This window comes from Pongo pygmaeus, chromosome X (genome assembly GCF_028885625.2).
Source record: "Pongo pygmaeus isolate AG05252 chromosome X, NHGRI_mPonPyg2-v2.0_pri, whole genome shotgun sequence".
NCBI classification, from domain to species: Eukaryota; Metazoa; Chordata; class Mammalia; order Primates; family Hominidae; genus Pongo; species Pongo pygmaeus.
The window spans coordinates 154,767,587-154,783,555 of record NC_072396.2 but is presented as its reverse complement, the minus strand read 5'-3'; the positions used below and the strand labels follow the sequence as shown (position 1 = coordinate 154,783,555).

Sequence of the window (15,969 nt, the reverse complement as noted above, 5' to 3'; positions counted from 1 at the left end):
AACAGGAGTCGCCGCACGGAAATTACACTGAGCAAAAAGAATGATTCCCTAGGGGAGCATGTGGGTGGAAGAGAGGGACTGCGCAGCCAGGGATGCTGAGCACAGAGAGGGAAGGTGATGGCAAACTCCCAGGGGACAGCTCCAGCCAGGGAGGCTAGCCTGCTATGGAGGGAGAGGACAGAGCAGGAGAAGGCAGGGTGGGGGCAGGGGGTGGGGGGGGCAGGGTAGGGTAGGGTAGGGAACGGGGGAGAGGGGAAGGGAGAAGAGGGGAAGGGAGAAGAGGGGAAGGGAGGGGAGGGGAAGGGAGGGGAGGCAAGGCTCAGAAGGCCACCGGGATGGACAGGGAGCTCTGCAGGGGGCTCCCTGGTGATGAGGAAGGAAGGAAGACCTGAGCGGGGGCTGTGGTTTCAGGAAGGAGGCAGTATACTGGGGGAGGCAGGCAGAGGATAGTCAGCTGCAAAGGATCTTCAGAAACGGCAAGGACTTCCTAAAAGAGATATGATGTGTGGCACGACAGGCATGCAAGCAAGGCCTGAAGAAGCAAGCAGAACTTGAGGAGACACACCTCTGGCCCCAGGAGTGGGGGTCAGTTGAGTGTGTGCTAGTGGGGTGCAGCCAGGCACAGCGGTTTCATGGGAGCACAGCAAGGAACCCGAGAAGGCCCCGCATGCCTGCAGTTGGCTGACTACTGCCCGGGACTCCAGAGCATCCAGGGAGGGCCCCACAGGGGAAGCCAGGAGCAGGACAGGTCTGGGGAGATGAAGGCCGACCTGACCTGCTAAGAGACGAGAAGGGAGGGAGGGAAAAGTCTTGTTCCTGCCAGGACATTGTTAATGAGAGGAGTGAGGAGGCAGCAGGTGAAGAGAGTGTGGCGTGGAAGGCAGAAATCAGAGCGTTTTTGGGTTTGGTGCTGACCTGCTATTGGGAATGAAAATCAAGACTCAGGAGCATTCTGGTCCCTTTCTCAGGGTTAGCCGAACACCACCCGCATCCCTACCTGGCCTGGTGACGCCATTCCTCCTAGGCCCACTCACCGCTGCAGCTGCTTTACTTGGACTTCCTCTCCTCACCCGACCACAGATCAGACCTCTGCTGCTCGTTGCCGCCCAGGGAGAGTGTGCACCTACGTGCGCATTGCACCCCACTGCCCAGCACACCCAGGAGTGAGAGTGAGGAGCAGCTGGGAGAGTTGGAAAAGGGAGCCCTTATGTGGCCACCACGGGCTTCCCTGCTAGCAGCCACATGGTGACTATCCAGCTCATTATGCGAGTTCTAGTTCTTCAAACAAGACGCCACGGGAGGAGCAACGGCAACCCACCATCCCGGGGATCCTCACTCATGATTTGAAACCACTCCCAGCAGGTTCTGGGGTGTTCGGCAGAAGCTGGCAACCATTCTTGGGGGGAAGGAACCCAGGAGGGGATGCTAACATGCATAGGAATTGGAACTGGTGATCTGAAGGTCCCCTGCAGCCCTACGGCCCACATCCCATAAAGAGGGACCCTCTCCTCCTCACCTCATCTCCAGCATTCCTGCTTCCTCGAGCTTCTCCAGGGAGAAGTAGGCACATCTCACTAGAAAAAACAAGAAAGCAGCCCTTTGCTCATTCAACGCTTACTAAGCGGATACTGTGCCCTGGGCACCCAGTTTCACAAATGAGTAAGACACCGGCCTTGCCTTCAAGGAACTCAAGAGACCCTGCCGCAGCCACAGACTCTTACAGAGCAATTACCACCCTGGGTTGCAAGAGCCTAACGTGGGGTGGGGACGGGGGAGGTACAAAATGCTATCAGAGCTGGAGATGAAAGTCCCTAATACTTGGGGTGGGGCTGTGAAAGTGACGTTAAAGTTGTGCCCTGAAGGAAACCAGGAGCGCACCAGGACAAGGCCATGGGAACCGCCTGTGCAAAGCAAGGAGACCTGGAACAGCAGGCTGGTGGGGACCAGTGACTAAACAGCACAGCGTGAACCCAGAGAGTGTTCGGCTTAAGGGTGGGGAGAGCTGAGCTGACTCCCTGAACTGTTAGGACTTAAACCTGAGAAGGCCCGGCAGCGTTTTCACTAGAGGATTGCTGGGGACAGATTTGTGACTTAGAAACTGAGCCGATGGAACGTGGACGACAGACCTGAGGGAAGAAAGACAGAGGCCTCCAGGTTGGTCAGGAGGCTCATGGAACAGTGCAGGCTCCAGACCACGAGGCCTGAATTCTGAAGTAGCAGCGGGGATGCAGGACGAGGAGCCGTTTTGTCTCATCAGGCACTCCAGAGGCAGGGACCCAGAACTTGGTTATGAAGTCATTGCGGGAGACTAGATAAGGGGAAGGACAGAGGAGTAAAGCATGGCAGCACTACAGAACCTGAGCCCGTGACTGAGATAGAGTTTGAAAAGCAAGTTTGCCAGGGAAGTTGGGCTGTGTGCTGGGCGACTTAGGTCGGAGGAGGCAAGACATTAAGACTGGGGATGTTTCTCATCACCTGCAAAAGAAGGGTTAAAAAGACGGTCCCTCTGGACCCCACTGGCAGGCACTGACAGAGTGGCTAGGACACAGGAGAGCAGGCCTGGGGGGCTCAGCCCTGCAAGACTCAGCCTAGCGCTGCATGGACCCCAAGCAAGTGTTCCCGCCCTTCTTGCTGCTTCCGTGCCCTCTGGGGGTAGCCACTGGAGGTGCAGTGAGGTCCCTGCGGGCAAGTTTGGAGTCTTGCCTAAGGGTGCATCACAGAAGGGCCTCAGCTCCACCCCCAGTTCGGCTCAGCTCCACCAGCATCTCCACCCCTAGCTTTTCCTCCTGCAAGTCCGTCCCCAACTTCTCTTCTTGCAGCTTCGCCCAAACTGCTCCGCCCACAGCTCCACCCCAGCTGTTCCTCCCACAGTTCCGCCCCCAGCTCCTCCTCCAGCAGCTCCGCCCCAGCTGTTCCGCCCCCAGCTCTCTCCCACAACTACGCCCTCCTCTTGCAGGCGGCTCCTCCAGAAGCTCTGACCCAGTCCCCGCTGCAGCCAACTTCTTACCCCCAGCTCCTCCTCCCACAGCTCTTTCCCACTGCCCCGCCCTGCTACCCTTTTATCACCGCTCCCAGCTCCGCCTCCTCTAGCCCCGTCCCGCTTCTCCTACCCCTCTACCCACTCCAACAACCTTTCAGCTCTTTTCTCCAGCTCTGCACTAGCTCCTCCCCCGCCATTCGCACCCGCCAGCCTTGGTGCAGCTTGGCTCCTCCTTCTCCAGCTTTCCCGCAGCCCCGCCCCATCTGCTCCCACAGAGCTTTGCCACAGCCCCGCCCTGCTCCTCCTCCAGGAACGCCCAGCTTTCCCTCAGCTCTACCCTGCAGCTGAGCTGTGCACCAGGCCCTCCCACACAGCTTTCTCTTGATTCCACCCTACACCTCCCCAAGCCGCCGCTCACCCAAGCTGGTTCTCAAGAGTCCGCGGAGTCCTCCCGCAGCTGTTCCTCGCTCAGTTCTCCCACTAACCCGCTCTGCTCCTCACACCACTGATTCCAAAGCCCCGACCCCAGACCCCCCCCCGTGGTTTCTCTCAGCACCGCCCCACCCCGCCCCTCCAGCGGCTCCTTCCAAGGCCCCGCCCCCAGCCCATCCTCAGCGGTTTCTCTCAGCTCCGCCCCGCCCCACTCCCCCCGCGGTTGTTTAAAAGACCCCGCCCCCAGCCCCTCTCCAGGGGTTTCGCTCAGACCCGCCCTGCCCCGAACCCCGCCCTGCCCCGAACCCCGCCCTGCTTCTCCCGCAGCCGCCTCCGAAGCCCCGCCCCCAGCCCCACTCCAGCGATTTCTCTCAGCCCCGCCCCGCGCCGAGCCCCGCCTCTCCCCATCTCCTCCGTTTCTCCTGCGGGTGCTTCCAAAGCCCCGCCCCCAGCACCCCCATCAGCGGTTTCTCTCAGCCACGTCCAACCCTTTTCTGAGCCCCGCCCTACTTCTCCTGTGGCTGCGTCCAAACCCCAACCCCACCCCAGAGGTTCCCCTCGTCCCTGCCCCGCCCCCAGGCCCGCTTCTCCAATGGCTGTTTTCAAAGCCCCGCCCCCCAGCCTCTCCCTGGCGGTTCCCTCAGCCCCGCCCCACCACGAGCCCCGCCCTGCTTCACCAGCACCCGCTTCCAAAGCCCCGCCCCCAACCCCTCCCCACTGGTTTCTTTCAGCCCCACCTTCCTCCTCTCACCAGCCCCCTCCCTCCCCGTGCTGGTTCTCAGGAGTTCGCGAGCGCCTCCTGCAGCCTCTCCTAGCCCAGATCTCCCATAGCCACGCCCCCAATGGCTTCTCTCAGCCCCGCCCCACCCACAAGTCCCCGCCCCACCCGCTCAAGTCCCCCCCCCGCTCCTAACCCCGCCCCAGCGGTTTCCTCACTCCCGCCCTTCCCCTCCCCCAGCTCCACCCTCCTCCTCTCAGCCCCGCCCCCGACCCCTCCCCAGTGGTTTCTCCCAGCTCCTTCCTGCTGGTCTCGAAGCTCTGGGCTTAAAAATCCTGCTTGGTGGCCTCGTCCCGCCCCTCCTCTTCCTCCCTCCGGTTCCTTTTCCTCCTTCCGGTTCTTGGTCCAGGCTGCTGGTCTCGAGCTCCCCTGCCCTTGTCCTGGTTGGCTGGCCCGCGACAGGATCCGGTAAACTGAACAGCGTCTCCTCGCGGCCAGTGCGTGCGTACATGCGTGATGACATCACTGCGTGGCTTCGTGAATACGTGGCTTCCTAGCGATTTGGCGGTGTATAGGCATGGCTGAGTACGTGCCTCCTGCGTACGTGCGCGGTGTACGTACTGCGTGATTACGCGCGCACGTACGTTCTTCATGAAGGGGACGACGGGAGCTGCATGAAAGCGGAAGAGTTACGGACTGCTAGCACCTGTCACTGGCCACCGGTTTCTCGGAGTAAGCGGCAGCTACCTTGCAGCCCTGACACGAACCGGGCGCTCTCTCTTCTCACCGCGGCCCACGTCTCGCTGGCTCCGGTGGCCTCGCTGGGTCGCGAGGAGGCGGAGGACTGTTCTTCCCTGAGGCCAAAAGCCAGAGTCGGCCCTGAACGCCCACGACTCTCAGGGTCCGGAGACCGTGAGACCGGCTGCGGCTGAAAGGTACCAGGGCCCCTGATGCCGGAGCCCGTGTGCTCGGCCCTCTTGCGGACGGTACCTGCGGGCTGGGGTTTCTTTCCTCTGGGTTTGGGGCAGGGAACCCGTGCGGGGCGCGCCCGAATCGCCCTTTCGTGTCCCCTGCTCTCGCCAGGGTCTCGGCCCCCCTCCTTCTAAGCGCATGTACCCGCGACGTGCGTCTGCAAGTGCTGCTCCACACACGGCGGCCCCACCTCGGCCCGGTCTTCCCTGCCTCCCGCTTGGCCCCTGTGCTGTAAGCTCGCCTGGACCCCAGGCCGGGCGGTGCATAGCTCTCTGGCCTGTGGCCCCGTGCTCAGCATGACCGAACCAGAATTAAGCAGTGGGCAATGGGATTTAGGTCCCCCAAATCCTCGCCAGATGACAATGGGAGGGGAAGTGGCATTTTTCTCCCCTCGGATGGAGCGTGCTCAGCTGTAGGAATGTGACTCAACTTGCTGAAATGATTTTCTGCCCTGCGGGCTGGTGCACCCTGTGACCCACACAGGTGCGGAGGGTCCCACCGCTCTGATTAGCAGAACCAAACCGTGAGTGAGGTGCACATGTGTTACTCTTAGGACCGGCCCTCCCAGCTCTTCTTGGTTTCCAATGCCTGCTGAGTAGAAGACCGTCCTAGGGCCATTAACCAGCTTTGCTGGCTTGCACTTGATGACCTTTCCTCTTTATCTTCCTTGTTGTGCAGGTAAAGAAGCTAAGTGGAAGAGTGTTTCCTTTTCTGGCCGTAAAGCCGGTACTCTGCAGCACCAGGTAGGAGGGGACTCAACCCCCTTCTTGCCTTTTCAGTTACATCAGTTCCTGCTGGGGATTCCACACACACACACAGTCCGCGTTTCTTCTGATTTTGTGGTGATGATGAGAAAAGGGTTGGCTAAGAAACTGGGCAGCAGAAAAGAGGCATTTACTGTAGCCACATATCCCGATGGAAGTGGCCAGGCCCTGTGGGGGACATTCAGCCTCTGTCAGAAGTAATCCGGAACCAAGGAACCTGGTGGTCTTTTGTCACCCATCAGAAGAATAATGATGCTCAGGGGCCACAAGTGTGTGAGGAAATGGCACCATGGATGGGTTGGTGGAGGGTACACGGGTGAGTCTTTCTGGAAAGTCATTTGCTGGCAGATATCAGCATCTTAGATGGGCGTGCCAGGCGGCCGAGGCATTTCCTTCAGCATGTCTTCACACAGCGAATGTTAGAGGTAATGTCATTTTTAGTGGCAAAACTGGTAAGCAACTTGTAACTCTCCGTCAGTGGAGGAATGGTCAGGCAAATTATGAGACGACCAACAATGGGATATCACACAGGCAGTGAAAAACAAGGTAGATGAAGATTATCAGGTGGAAAGAATGGGCTTGATGCGTTGTTAAATGGAAAACTCATGCCCTATCCTGTGGAGATGTGTTGAGAACAGTAGTTTGCCAAGATGGCTGAAACAAAAGACCATAAAGGGGCTGGCTTAAACAACAGACAATCATTGTCTCCCAGTTCTGGAGGATGGAAGTCTGAAATCAAAAGTGTTGGCCAGGTTCATTTTTTCTGTGGGCTGTGAAAGACAATCTAGTCTGCCCCTTTCTCTTAGCTGTGGGCGGCTGGCTGGCAATCATTGGTACTCATTGGCTTGTAGAAGCATCTCCCTTATCTCTGCGTTTATCTTCTCATGGTGTTCTCCCTGTGTGCATGACTGTCTCTGAAATCCCCCTTTTCATAAGGATGCCAGCCACATTGGATGCAGGTCCACCCTAATGGCTTCAGTCTCACTTGATTGCCTCTGTAATGAGTCTGTTTTTATATATAAGGCCACATTTTGAGGTGCTGGGGTTTAGGACTTCAACATACGCATTTTAAGAGGACACAATGCAACCCATCACAACTGACAAAGGCCCTGAGGTAGAAACAAGCTTGGCATGTTCCCTCAGGGGATGGAAGGCCTGTGTGGCTGCAGGGTGGTGAATAAAGGGGAGAGGAGAGGACGTGGCTGGGGTGGGAAGCCAGATCAGGAGGGACCTTGAGTGCCCTGAGAGGAAGTGTAGATTCCGTGCTAGTTGGGGCAGGGAGCCCTTGAAAGGTTTCAGTAGAGGAGTGACATAATCTCATTGTCCCTGTACCAAGATCGTTCCGATGGCAGTGTGGTCACAAGAGTGCAGAGGACAAGTGCTGAGGCGGGGGTGGGGGTGCTATCAGGAGACTTCTTCAGAAGGCAGGGGGTTTTAGGGCATTGGATTGGGATTGTGGCCATAGAGATTATGGAGAGGGATCGGATTCAGTGTCGGTTTTGGACACAGTGCCACGGGATGTGGGCCGCAGATGTGGGAAAGAGAGGGAGGGCAGAGAGCAGCTAGGTCTGGGGCAGGAACACTGTGTAGCTGGTGATGCCACTCACAGAGGTGGAAGGGAGGTGGACTTGGTGGTGGTGGTTGGGGTCCTGAGTGTGTACAGGCCTGTCCACCTAAGGCTGAGTCTGACGGGGGGTGGCCTGCACCACGTGATTCAGAGCAGGACGGTGAGCAACGTGGGGGTCCCAGAAGGAGGGAAGGAGTGTGCCCAGCCATGCTGGGGCTGCTGAGTATGGACTAAGATGAAGACAGGACTGGCATGAGGCCGGCCGTGGGTGCTTGTGGGAATAGGTCAGTCAGTGGAGTGGGTGGGGGTGTGGGGAATAAAGGGAGAAAGGTGGGGGTGGGGGCAGAAGGTTCAGAGAGGAAGTAGATGCTGTGCATGTAGACAGCTCTTCTGAGGTCTCGGCTGTTCAGGGTTGAAGAGAAGGGAGGCAGAGCGGGAGGCGCGTGTGTGCTCAGAGTAGGGATGCTGAGCAAACATAGATGGTGGCTGGTGGCATCCAGGGCCCGGAGTGAGCCAGAGGAGCAGGGTCCAGAGCACAGCAGGCAACCGGCTTGGCTGGGGCAGCTCACCCCAGAGGCAGGAGAAGAGCAGGAGATCTGGTGCTCAGAAGGCTGCACTACAGATTGGGAAAGGAGTGAATACCAGGCAGCTTTGGCCCTATCAGGGCTTTGTCTCGTGAGGGTGGGTATATTTTCTTAAAATCACAGGACGTACTAGAGGTCGAGTTTATGTGCGGAAAGGAAGGACAAGAGAGATACTAACCAGAGTGGAGGGGGGCGGCTCAAGGGTGGAGTTCAGGGCCGGGGGCAGGGCCACAGGCCTGATGATCATCATGACGACGGTGATGGGTGAGGGCAGCCACTATTTCTGACTGTTCTGTTAGGTGCCAAGTACTGAGCTGAGTGCTCTTGGTGCCTTGTCTCCCATCCTCACAGCCATGTGGAAACTGAGGCATCTCAAGAGTCTGTGACTGGGCTGAGGCTCTGGCTTCAAGCCCAGGGCTCCTTCCGAGGCACAGGGCTGTCCTCCATGCAGGAGGAGGGGACCCTCTCCCAAGCCACACACGCAGGAGGCTGGGCAAGAGTTGTGGGAAGTCAGAGCCCATGTGACTGTGGGCTGGTGCCTCATTCTCCTCAGCCATAGAGTGGGCCTTCACAGTACCACTGACCCTGCTGGGTTACTTGAAGTTTGAATTTGATGATCCGAGGATCATGCCATCCCAGAGGCTGGCACGTGAAGGCATGTGTGGGGGGTTGCCAGTTGTTCTGATTATCATTCTTGTTTTCTCAGCTCAGATCGGGACGGGGGCGTCTGCTGACAGTGGAGAGCAGTGGTGGGGAAAGGGGCTTGAGGAAGGTGGCACCCAGAGGGGTGGAGAGGAGATGTCTGACTGAGGGCCATCTGAGGTCACGGTGCATCCTGAGGACAGAGCTGAGATTGAATATCAACGATGTGGGTTCAGCAGCCCTGGAGTAGGAGCCGGGAAGGTCAGTGCCTTGGTGGCGGCAGGGCCAGGGCACTGAGAGTATTGGCAGGGCACAGCAGGGGAAAGAGAAGAGAAGCAGAGCCTGGGACTGTCCCTCTGTGCTGGAAGAGGGCTAACACCAGCCCCGACTCTCCACTCTGGCTAGGCCGAGGGGGCCCTCTGTCCTCTGTGTTGCTCTAGGGCTCGTTGACCTCTGCCATAGCACTGACCACATGCTATCCTGCCTGTGCCTTCCTCTAGCTGTCCCCGTCCTACTCCGGACCACCCCAAAGACTCCATGGGCTGAGTCAGCCGAATCCCAGCCCGTTCCCTTGAGCCTGCTGTGGTGCTGGACATCAGTGACAGACGGAAGCAGCAGACCATCAAGGTCAGTGCGATTTAGGCCATCTGAGAGACACGGCGGGGGGAAGGTCAGGCCACTGCAGGTGAGCTTGGAGGGCTGGCGTATGATGCGCTTCTGTGCTTCTGCAGGCCACAGGAGGCCCAGGGCGCCTGCGAAGATGAAGTTTGGCTGCCTCTCCTTCCGGCAGCCTTATGCTGGCTTTGTCTTAAATGGAGTCAAGACTGTGGAGACACGCTGGCGTCCCCTGCTGAGCAGCCAGCGGAACTGTACCATCGCCATCCACATTGCTCACAGGGACTGGGAAGGCGATGCCTGGCGGGAGCTGCTGGTGGAGAGGTTCGGGATGACTCCTGCTCAGATTCAGGCCTTGCTCAGGGAAGGGGAAAAGTTTGGTCGAGGAGTGATAGCGGGTAAGTGACAACGTACCAAATGCGCGGACAACGCCTAGAGCTGCCACCCAAGATCTTGCTTGGGAGTTTGGGGGCTTCTGTTGTCGTCTGAACTGATTGGTGTGTATAACACAATTCCTTTTGGCAACACACCTTCAAAGGGACAGCAAGGGCCTTGGGCTAGGGGTTGGCATACCTAGCTTCCACGAGCTCTGGTAAATCATTTCTCCGCTCTGGGCCTCAGTTCCTATTTCTGATCTCAGTGAGAAGCCTGGTCAGGTCCATGTGCACATGGTGTTTGTGGTGTTTGGCTTGTGTGTGTGTGTGTTTGTGCATACGTGTATGCGTGCACATGTGTGGCAGAGACCATGAAAAGCAGCCCAGCCCGCTGAGTGGGTCAGGTGACCTCTAGAGTTGGGCTGCCTGCCTGGCTTCATGAACCTGCCCCAGCCCCACCACTCACAGCACCCTGGGCAAGTCCCCTAACCTCTAGGTAACTGAGGCCCGACATCAGCACCTGTCCCCTGGTGACCTGTTCAGGCATCACCTGTAGCTTCCCAGGCAGTGGCTGGTGCCCTTCCAATGTGCAACCACTGCCCTCAGAAGTCTGTCTTGGACCTGCCTCTTGTGTGGCTTCATTGAGGACAAGGCCCTCTCCTCTGCCTTTCTGGAGCCCTCCCCCTGCCTCTCCCAGGATTTCCTGTATCGGGTTTGGTTTGTTATCAAAGCTACGGAAGAAGGACTCGACTCCCTTCTTGTCATTTTGCTGATGCCGGCTTACTCTCTATTGATTGTGACTTTGAGTAACCTTGTTGTCACATGGGCAGGCCTCGGGCTATGGAAGTGAAAGGCATTCATGTGTATCTCTCTTTGTGTACAGGACTCGTTGACATTGGGGAAACTTTGCAATGCCCCGAAGACTTAACTCCCGATGAGGTTGTGGAACTAGAAAATCAAGCTGTACTGACCAACCTGAAGCAGAAGTACCTGACAGTGATTTCAAACCCCAGGTGGTTACTGGAGCCCATACCTAGGAAAGGAGGCAGGGATGTATTCCAGGTAGACATCCCAGAGCACCTGATCCCTTTGGGGCATGAAGTGTGACAAGTGTGGGCTCCTGAAAGGAAAGTTCCAGAGAAACCAGCTAAATCATGACACCTTCAATTCGCCAGCATGACGCAGACCTATATACATTAGGTTAAATCTGAATTTCCACTGCTTTGGAGAATCCCACCCACTAAGCACTGTGCATGTAAACAGGTTTCTTTGCTCAGATGAAGGAAGTAGGGGGTGGGGCTTTCCTTGTGTGATGCCTTTTTAGACACACAGGCAATGTCTCAAGTACTTTGACCTTAGGATAGAAGGAAAAGCTGCCAGTAAATGTCTCGGCATTGCTTCTAATTTGGTCCTGCTAGTTTCTAGATTGTACTAATAAACGTGTTGTAGATGACGGGTTAGTGTTTGAGGCCCCGTTCTATTGAGACATCCAGGTGGGAGAGGTTCCCCAGAGAAACTCCAACCAGCCTATACACTGGGAGGAACGTGCACTGGGGTGGAGCCCCAGAAGTTCACTCTACTTGCAGTGGGGAGGAGCCTGGCCCCTCCTCTTCCTGGATGGAATCTTGGATTCAGTCTGTGAGGCAGGAAGTGCACCAGCAGGGACTCTGGCTCTTTGGACGGTCCCTGTTTCCCCTTTTTTCCTTTTCACTCATAAAACCTTGCCTCACCCTTCAAATCGTCTGTGAGCCTAAATTTTTGTGGCCGTGTGATAAGGACCCATCTTGAGCTGAACTAAGGAAAAGTCCTGCAGCATGTTTGGTGTGCAACATTGGGGCTCAAAACCTCTCACTGTTGTGCATCTAAACCTTTCCATCCTCAGATTTCTGAGCTTGTGGGAAACCATGCCCCCACCCCTGTTGCTGCCAGGCGTTGGGAAGGTCGGCCTTAGTCTTTATGGCCTTTTTGTTTTTTGAGGGGGATGGACTGGCCAGCAGCGGCTCCCCACCGCCCTCCCCTCCCTGCCAGGGCTGGGACACATGGCTCAAGGCGCCCTGGGTGGCTGACTGGCAGTCCATGCCGTGAGCCGCTGGAGTCTTCTTCCCAAGCCAAGGAGTTTAACTCTGTTGGACAGTAATTAAGCTTTTCTCCTGGTGGAGGAACCAGTTGCATAAGAATAAGAGGTTCTTCCCGGCATTTTTAAGCATTTTTTTCCCTCTTCTCCACACCGTGAGCAGTTAGCTTTTAAAGGTCCATCTTCCCCCACAACCGGCACCCCCCGCCCCGCCCCGCGCGGCCTTTAGAAGATGTTTTGCTAGGCTAGGAATGATAAGGATCCTTGTTTATATTCTCTGTAAAGCTTTAATTGTGAAAAAGGATGTGTTAAATTGTACACAATCTGGTGCGCTTTGCTTGCCTGTATGGTTGGTAGCAAACTTCCTTGCAACCCTCCGTCTTATTGTTTTGTTTTACATCCTGGGGGCATGGCTTGTAACTCAGGTGGCAAGACTTTGTTTAGCAACCCTGCTTTAGGGAATGGGTTCCTTTCTTTTTTGATATCTGCATATTTTCCTAGCCCTGTCTCTTAACCCCACCCAGGGACTGGGTTTTTCCTGCCTGTCTGTGTAGTTATATATGTGTGAGTGAGATATCTGTAAAAAGAGCTCTAATTTGGCCTAAAGAAAGACAAGTGTTTGGATCAAATATTTTTTAAAGGGAAGATAAAAGCTGTGGTACCTTTCAGTTCACATGTTTTTAATGTTTGAGAAATAAAAATAGTCTTAAAGATTATTGGTAAAATGCAGGTGTCATTAAAATGTAAATAGGTGAACTAAATTATGCAGGTCAGATGCAAGGTTTGCTAAATGCTTTAAGGTTATAAACTACTTTTTGTTTTGAGAACTGTCTTGCCTGCTTCACAATTGGTAGGGCCTGGAGATGTATGGAACTAACCACGCTCTTAATTAAGAAGGCAAACCTTGGCGGCACCTAGCATGCAATTAAAACAACAGGTTTTACATTAGAGTTGAAAATTGCTAGGAGTTACCATTATAACATGTAAATGAAACTACTGAAAAATAGATGTACATGCAAGATATGTAAAAATAGTAAAATGTGTTTTTTAGTGAAAGGTTATAAGAAGGCACGGAAATGTAAATTTTTGCCTAGGGTTAAAGGATTGTTTTAAATTAGATAAGATAAAGCGGAAGGTTCAAACAAGTGGAGGAAATATTATGGAAATTAATCTTACAGAAGAGGTTCTCTGTGTGAGCATACTGACTAAATTCAAGAAAGGTATTACATGGTTTTTCTGTAAATCATTGAAATAAAAACAAGGTTTTCTTAAGGTGCTAATTTGCTCTTTGGCAAAATTTGTAAAAGATTTTAAAAGGTTTTTGCTTTAAAATTTCTGAGTCATTTTGGCAACATAAATAACATGGTAATCTGGAATTCTATTTCATAATATCAAGTGCTTTAAATATGTTTAACAGCCTTTGCAAAATCAAACTTCAATTTCAAAATTGTCTTTACTGACACTTGGCTTTTCGGATACTTCAGAGGGCCCCTGAAGCATCCAGAAAAGAGGTAAACAGGATTATTTGACATGTTTAGGTACATGGGATTGCCAAAATGATGTTCAGTCTTCTTTAGGTTATATTTTTATGAATAATGCTAATATATGTTCCAAAAGTGTATGGGATTTCTAAAATTCTAATGTCTAAGTATATGCTGTCAATCATAATTAAGGTTGTTATGTTATTGTAAACCACAGAGATAACCAAACTTCTTTGTCAATTATGTTTCTAACTGTAATTATCCTGGACATTTTGCTATTCACAGACAATTGTTGTCTTGTTTTAATCCTTTTCAAAAGATGGCTTATGATAAGATATAGAACTTTGACAGGTGCTCTCAAATACAGGCTTCTGTCTGATAACTTTGGAGATTGTGACATTGGAATAAAGAAAAATGTACAGGACTCATAAATAGCTGAAATGTTCATGAATTGAAGCAAAACAGGAACTAAATGGACTGAACTCAGAAAGCTGAAGCAACCTTTTTGACTTTTGCTTGGAATATTGTTGATCCTTGTTTTGCTTTTCAGAGTCAAAGAAACTTATTTTGAACTATTTATGGCCTTTAATAATTAAGCAAGGTATATTCTGGTGAGCAAAATTTGGAGCATGTTTGTTTCTCTCTGTCTGGTTCCTGTAGAATTTGGAAACTATCTGTGAATATTCTTAACGTATGGCAATATAGTTGTTTGCATCAGTGCAATAAGAATCCATTTTTCTTTTGCAACAGGATGCAATTGGAAAAACTGATAATTTTACCAAGGCTTTGACTGGAAGGGTATGCTTCACTTTAAGGAGTCAATTTCGACTTGCAAAGCCAATAAAAGCCGAGTGGGGAAACTGGCCTCGTACCCTTGTCTGTGCAGTCCTTGTACAGGATTCCTGACCTATGGTCAGTAGACAATGTCACTTTCTAACAGGTCCAGGACCTCCAAGTTTATCTTGGGACTGTAAGAGGAGAGGATCACCCAACTCGCCGGTATTTGAGGATAGAAACCCATGGCTGGGCTGGGCTTTAAAAGGTCTTATCTAAGATTCCTTGTAGAACAGAGTTCTATCAAAACCAATCCAAAAGGCCTATGTAGAAATACTTGCTGCACTTTATGCAAATAATCAGGCCAAGTATAAGACTAAAGTCTATTTTGCAAACCACTCAGTCCTATGATTTGTTTTTTTAACAAAAAGTGAGGACTGGAGAGAGATAAATTATGTTTTAAAACTTACATGTTTGTCATTAAATCCTAAACTCATTAGTTGTTTTTAGGTGTTTACCTACAGTTTAGACTAACCCTGCTTTTGCCTGTGAACCAACCAGCAATCTCTGGCTGCAGTTCAGAAAGAACAAAAGGGATGGGTAATGTAAAACTCTGGATCAATATCCTACTTCTGAGGAAATATCCTGCAAATCCTGCCAGAGGATGGAATAAATAGGATGCCTATCTCTCAGAGGTCGCCTTTTGGGAAAGTAAAACCAGGGGAGCTAACCAAAGCAAGCACCGTGCACCCAAACTCTACAAGCATAACTGTAGCCACCAGTTGTCTGGGTGTATCCCAGGACATCTGTTTCTGTCCCTCGGAGGATTCAGTTCCACAGCTTCACCTTAGCATTCAGCTTATGATAAGGAGTCCATGCAATCCCCCCTGAGACACATTGTTGTCCCAAACTCAATTCCAAGCTTCAGGTCAAAGCCCTAGGAAGGAAAACTGGATCTGAGGAATCCAGAGGCAGATGATAATGGAATTTAAAAGGCACAGCACAGGTGATCGTGGCTGATTCCTGCCAATTAAGCAAGCTTCAAAGGCCATGTTAGCATCCATGGCATAAATGAGGTCTAAGGAATCTAAAGCTTCTGACATCAGGGTGTACGTGGGTAAGAGTAGATGATTCCTACCCCGTAAGCCCCCTTGCTTCACGAGTACAAGCCACCTTGGCACCCATGGAAGCACCTGCCAAGGTTGCCAGGACTCTGGGAGGCAAGGATGGAAGAGGGAACGAGAACGCTCTTCCCTCTCTCCCTCACGTACCCTGGGTATCTGCTTGGAAGAGAAGGGAACCAAGGACGCCTGCTCCCCTCTTTCTAGATGAGTAGCCATTCATCTACAGTCTGTACCCCTTTCTAATGTATCCTGAACTCCTGGGGCTCCTTTGAAAAACACCTTTTTTCCTTTCTCCTCTGTTCTCTCTTCACAGATAGGTAATTGTGCCTCCATACTATGGGACACTCCCCTTAGATACATCCTCCAAACTGGAAAGAGTTAATTTCCTGAACCTTTAGCTGGTTGGCTCAGGATTGGGCTCAGGGGAAGGGAACCCAGAAGCCCAACATGCTAGCAAAAGGGTAAAGTATTTTTTCCCAGTCAAGCTTTTGGCCTCCCTCTCCCTGTGCAAACTGGTAAAAGGCCTCAGGATTTTATAGCTGTCCTTAACACTCCCCTTGTTTCATTCTGATGCATGTTTTCTAATAACATGGTTTGTCTCTTCTTGACTTCAGGCCATCAAACTCCAAATGCTCATGCAACTGGAGCCCCTGACGATGGCCCTTTCTCCTGGGAATGCTTAGATTGGCTTCTGAAGGAGCTCTGACTGCCATTTTTCCAAAACAGTGGTCCCTGTCAGCAGGAAGCAGTGAAGATCAGACCTTGTCCTTATTCTTATTCTAATGGAAGTTAGATGGACTTCTTTAGAGGAAAGAATGAGACAGCCAGGTGGGAGGGGCTCCCCAGAGAAACTCCAACCAGCCTGTGC

The 15,969-nt window shown here is 52.8% G+C and overlaps 2 protein-coding genes across 10 annotated transcripts in view; one reads left to right on the top strand and one right to left on the bottom strand.

The window, feature by feature from the left end:
- Window positions 1–3,510, bottom strand: part of LOC129024421 (uncharacterized) — an 87,846-nt gene extending 84,336 nt beyond the window's left edge. For 5 of the 8 annotated variants that reach the window (XR_010125481.1, XR_010125484.1, XR_010125482.1 and 2 more), the window contains exons 1-2: window positions 2,127–3,510; window positions 1,517–1,574 (exon numbers count right to left, since the gene is read on the bottom strand). Coding sequence is in view for 1 of the 8 variants with exons in the window: in XM_063660558.1 (XP_063516628.1) it covers window positions 1,517–1,574; window positions 2,127–2,254 (186 nt within the window). In the remaining 7 variants the exon portion in view is untranslated. Of the gene's footprint in view, window positions 1–1,034; window positions 1,181–1,516; window positions 1,575–2,126 lie in introns of all 8 variants that reach the window. The other 3 variants (XR_010125487.1, XR_010125483.1, XR_010125486.1) reach the window with 3 other exon arrangements.
- An 864-nt stretch (window positions 3,511–4,374) lies between these two features.
- EOLA2 (endothelium and lymphocyte associated ASCH domain 2) lies at window positions 4,375–14,068 on the top strand. Of its 2 annotated transcripts, XM_054471475.2 has the most exons (5): window positions 4,375–5,065; window positions 5,781–5,845; window positions 9,160–9,286; window positions 9,391–9,672; window positions 10,532–14,068. In XM_054471475.2, exons 4-5 carry the CDS (start codon window positions 9,420–9,422, stop codon window positions 10,753–10,755), a joined length of 477 nt encoding a protein of 158 aa, XP_054327450.1. In that variant the 5' UTR covers window positions 4,375–5,065; window positions 5,781–5,845; window positions 9,160–9,286; window positions 9,391–9,419; the 3' UTR covers window positions 10,756–14,068. The 2 variants fall into 2 exon arrangements, with proteins under 2 accessions (XP_054327450.1, XP_063516627.1); XM_063660557.1 differs by lacking the exons at window positions 4,375–5,065; window positions 5,781–5,845 and adding an exon at window positions 7,801–8,920.
- The last annotated feature ends 1,901 nt before the right edge of the window (window positions 14,069–15,969 follow it).

Coding starts and splice junctions, on each gene's coding strand:
- EOLA2 (XM_054471475.2), top strand. CDS start 9,420: ATGAAGTTTGGCTGCCTCTCCTTCCGGCAGCCTTATGCTGGCTTTGTC. Junction 9,673..10,531: donor TGGTCGAGGAGTGATAGCGG/GTAAGTGACAAC, acceptor CTTTGTGTACAG/GACTCGTTGACATTGGGGAA.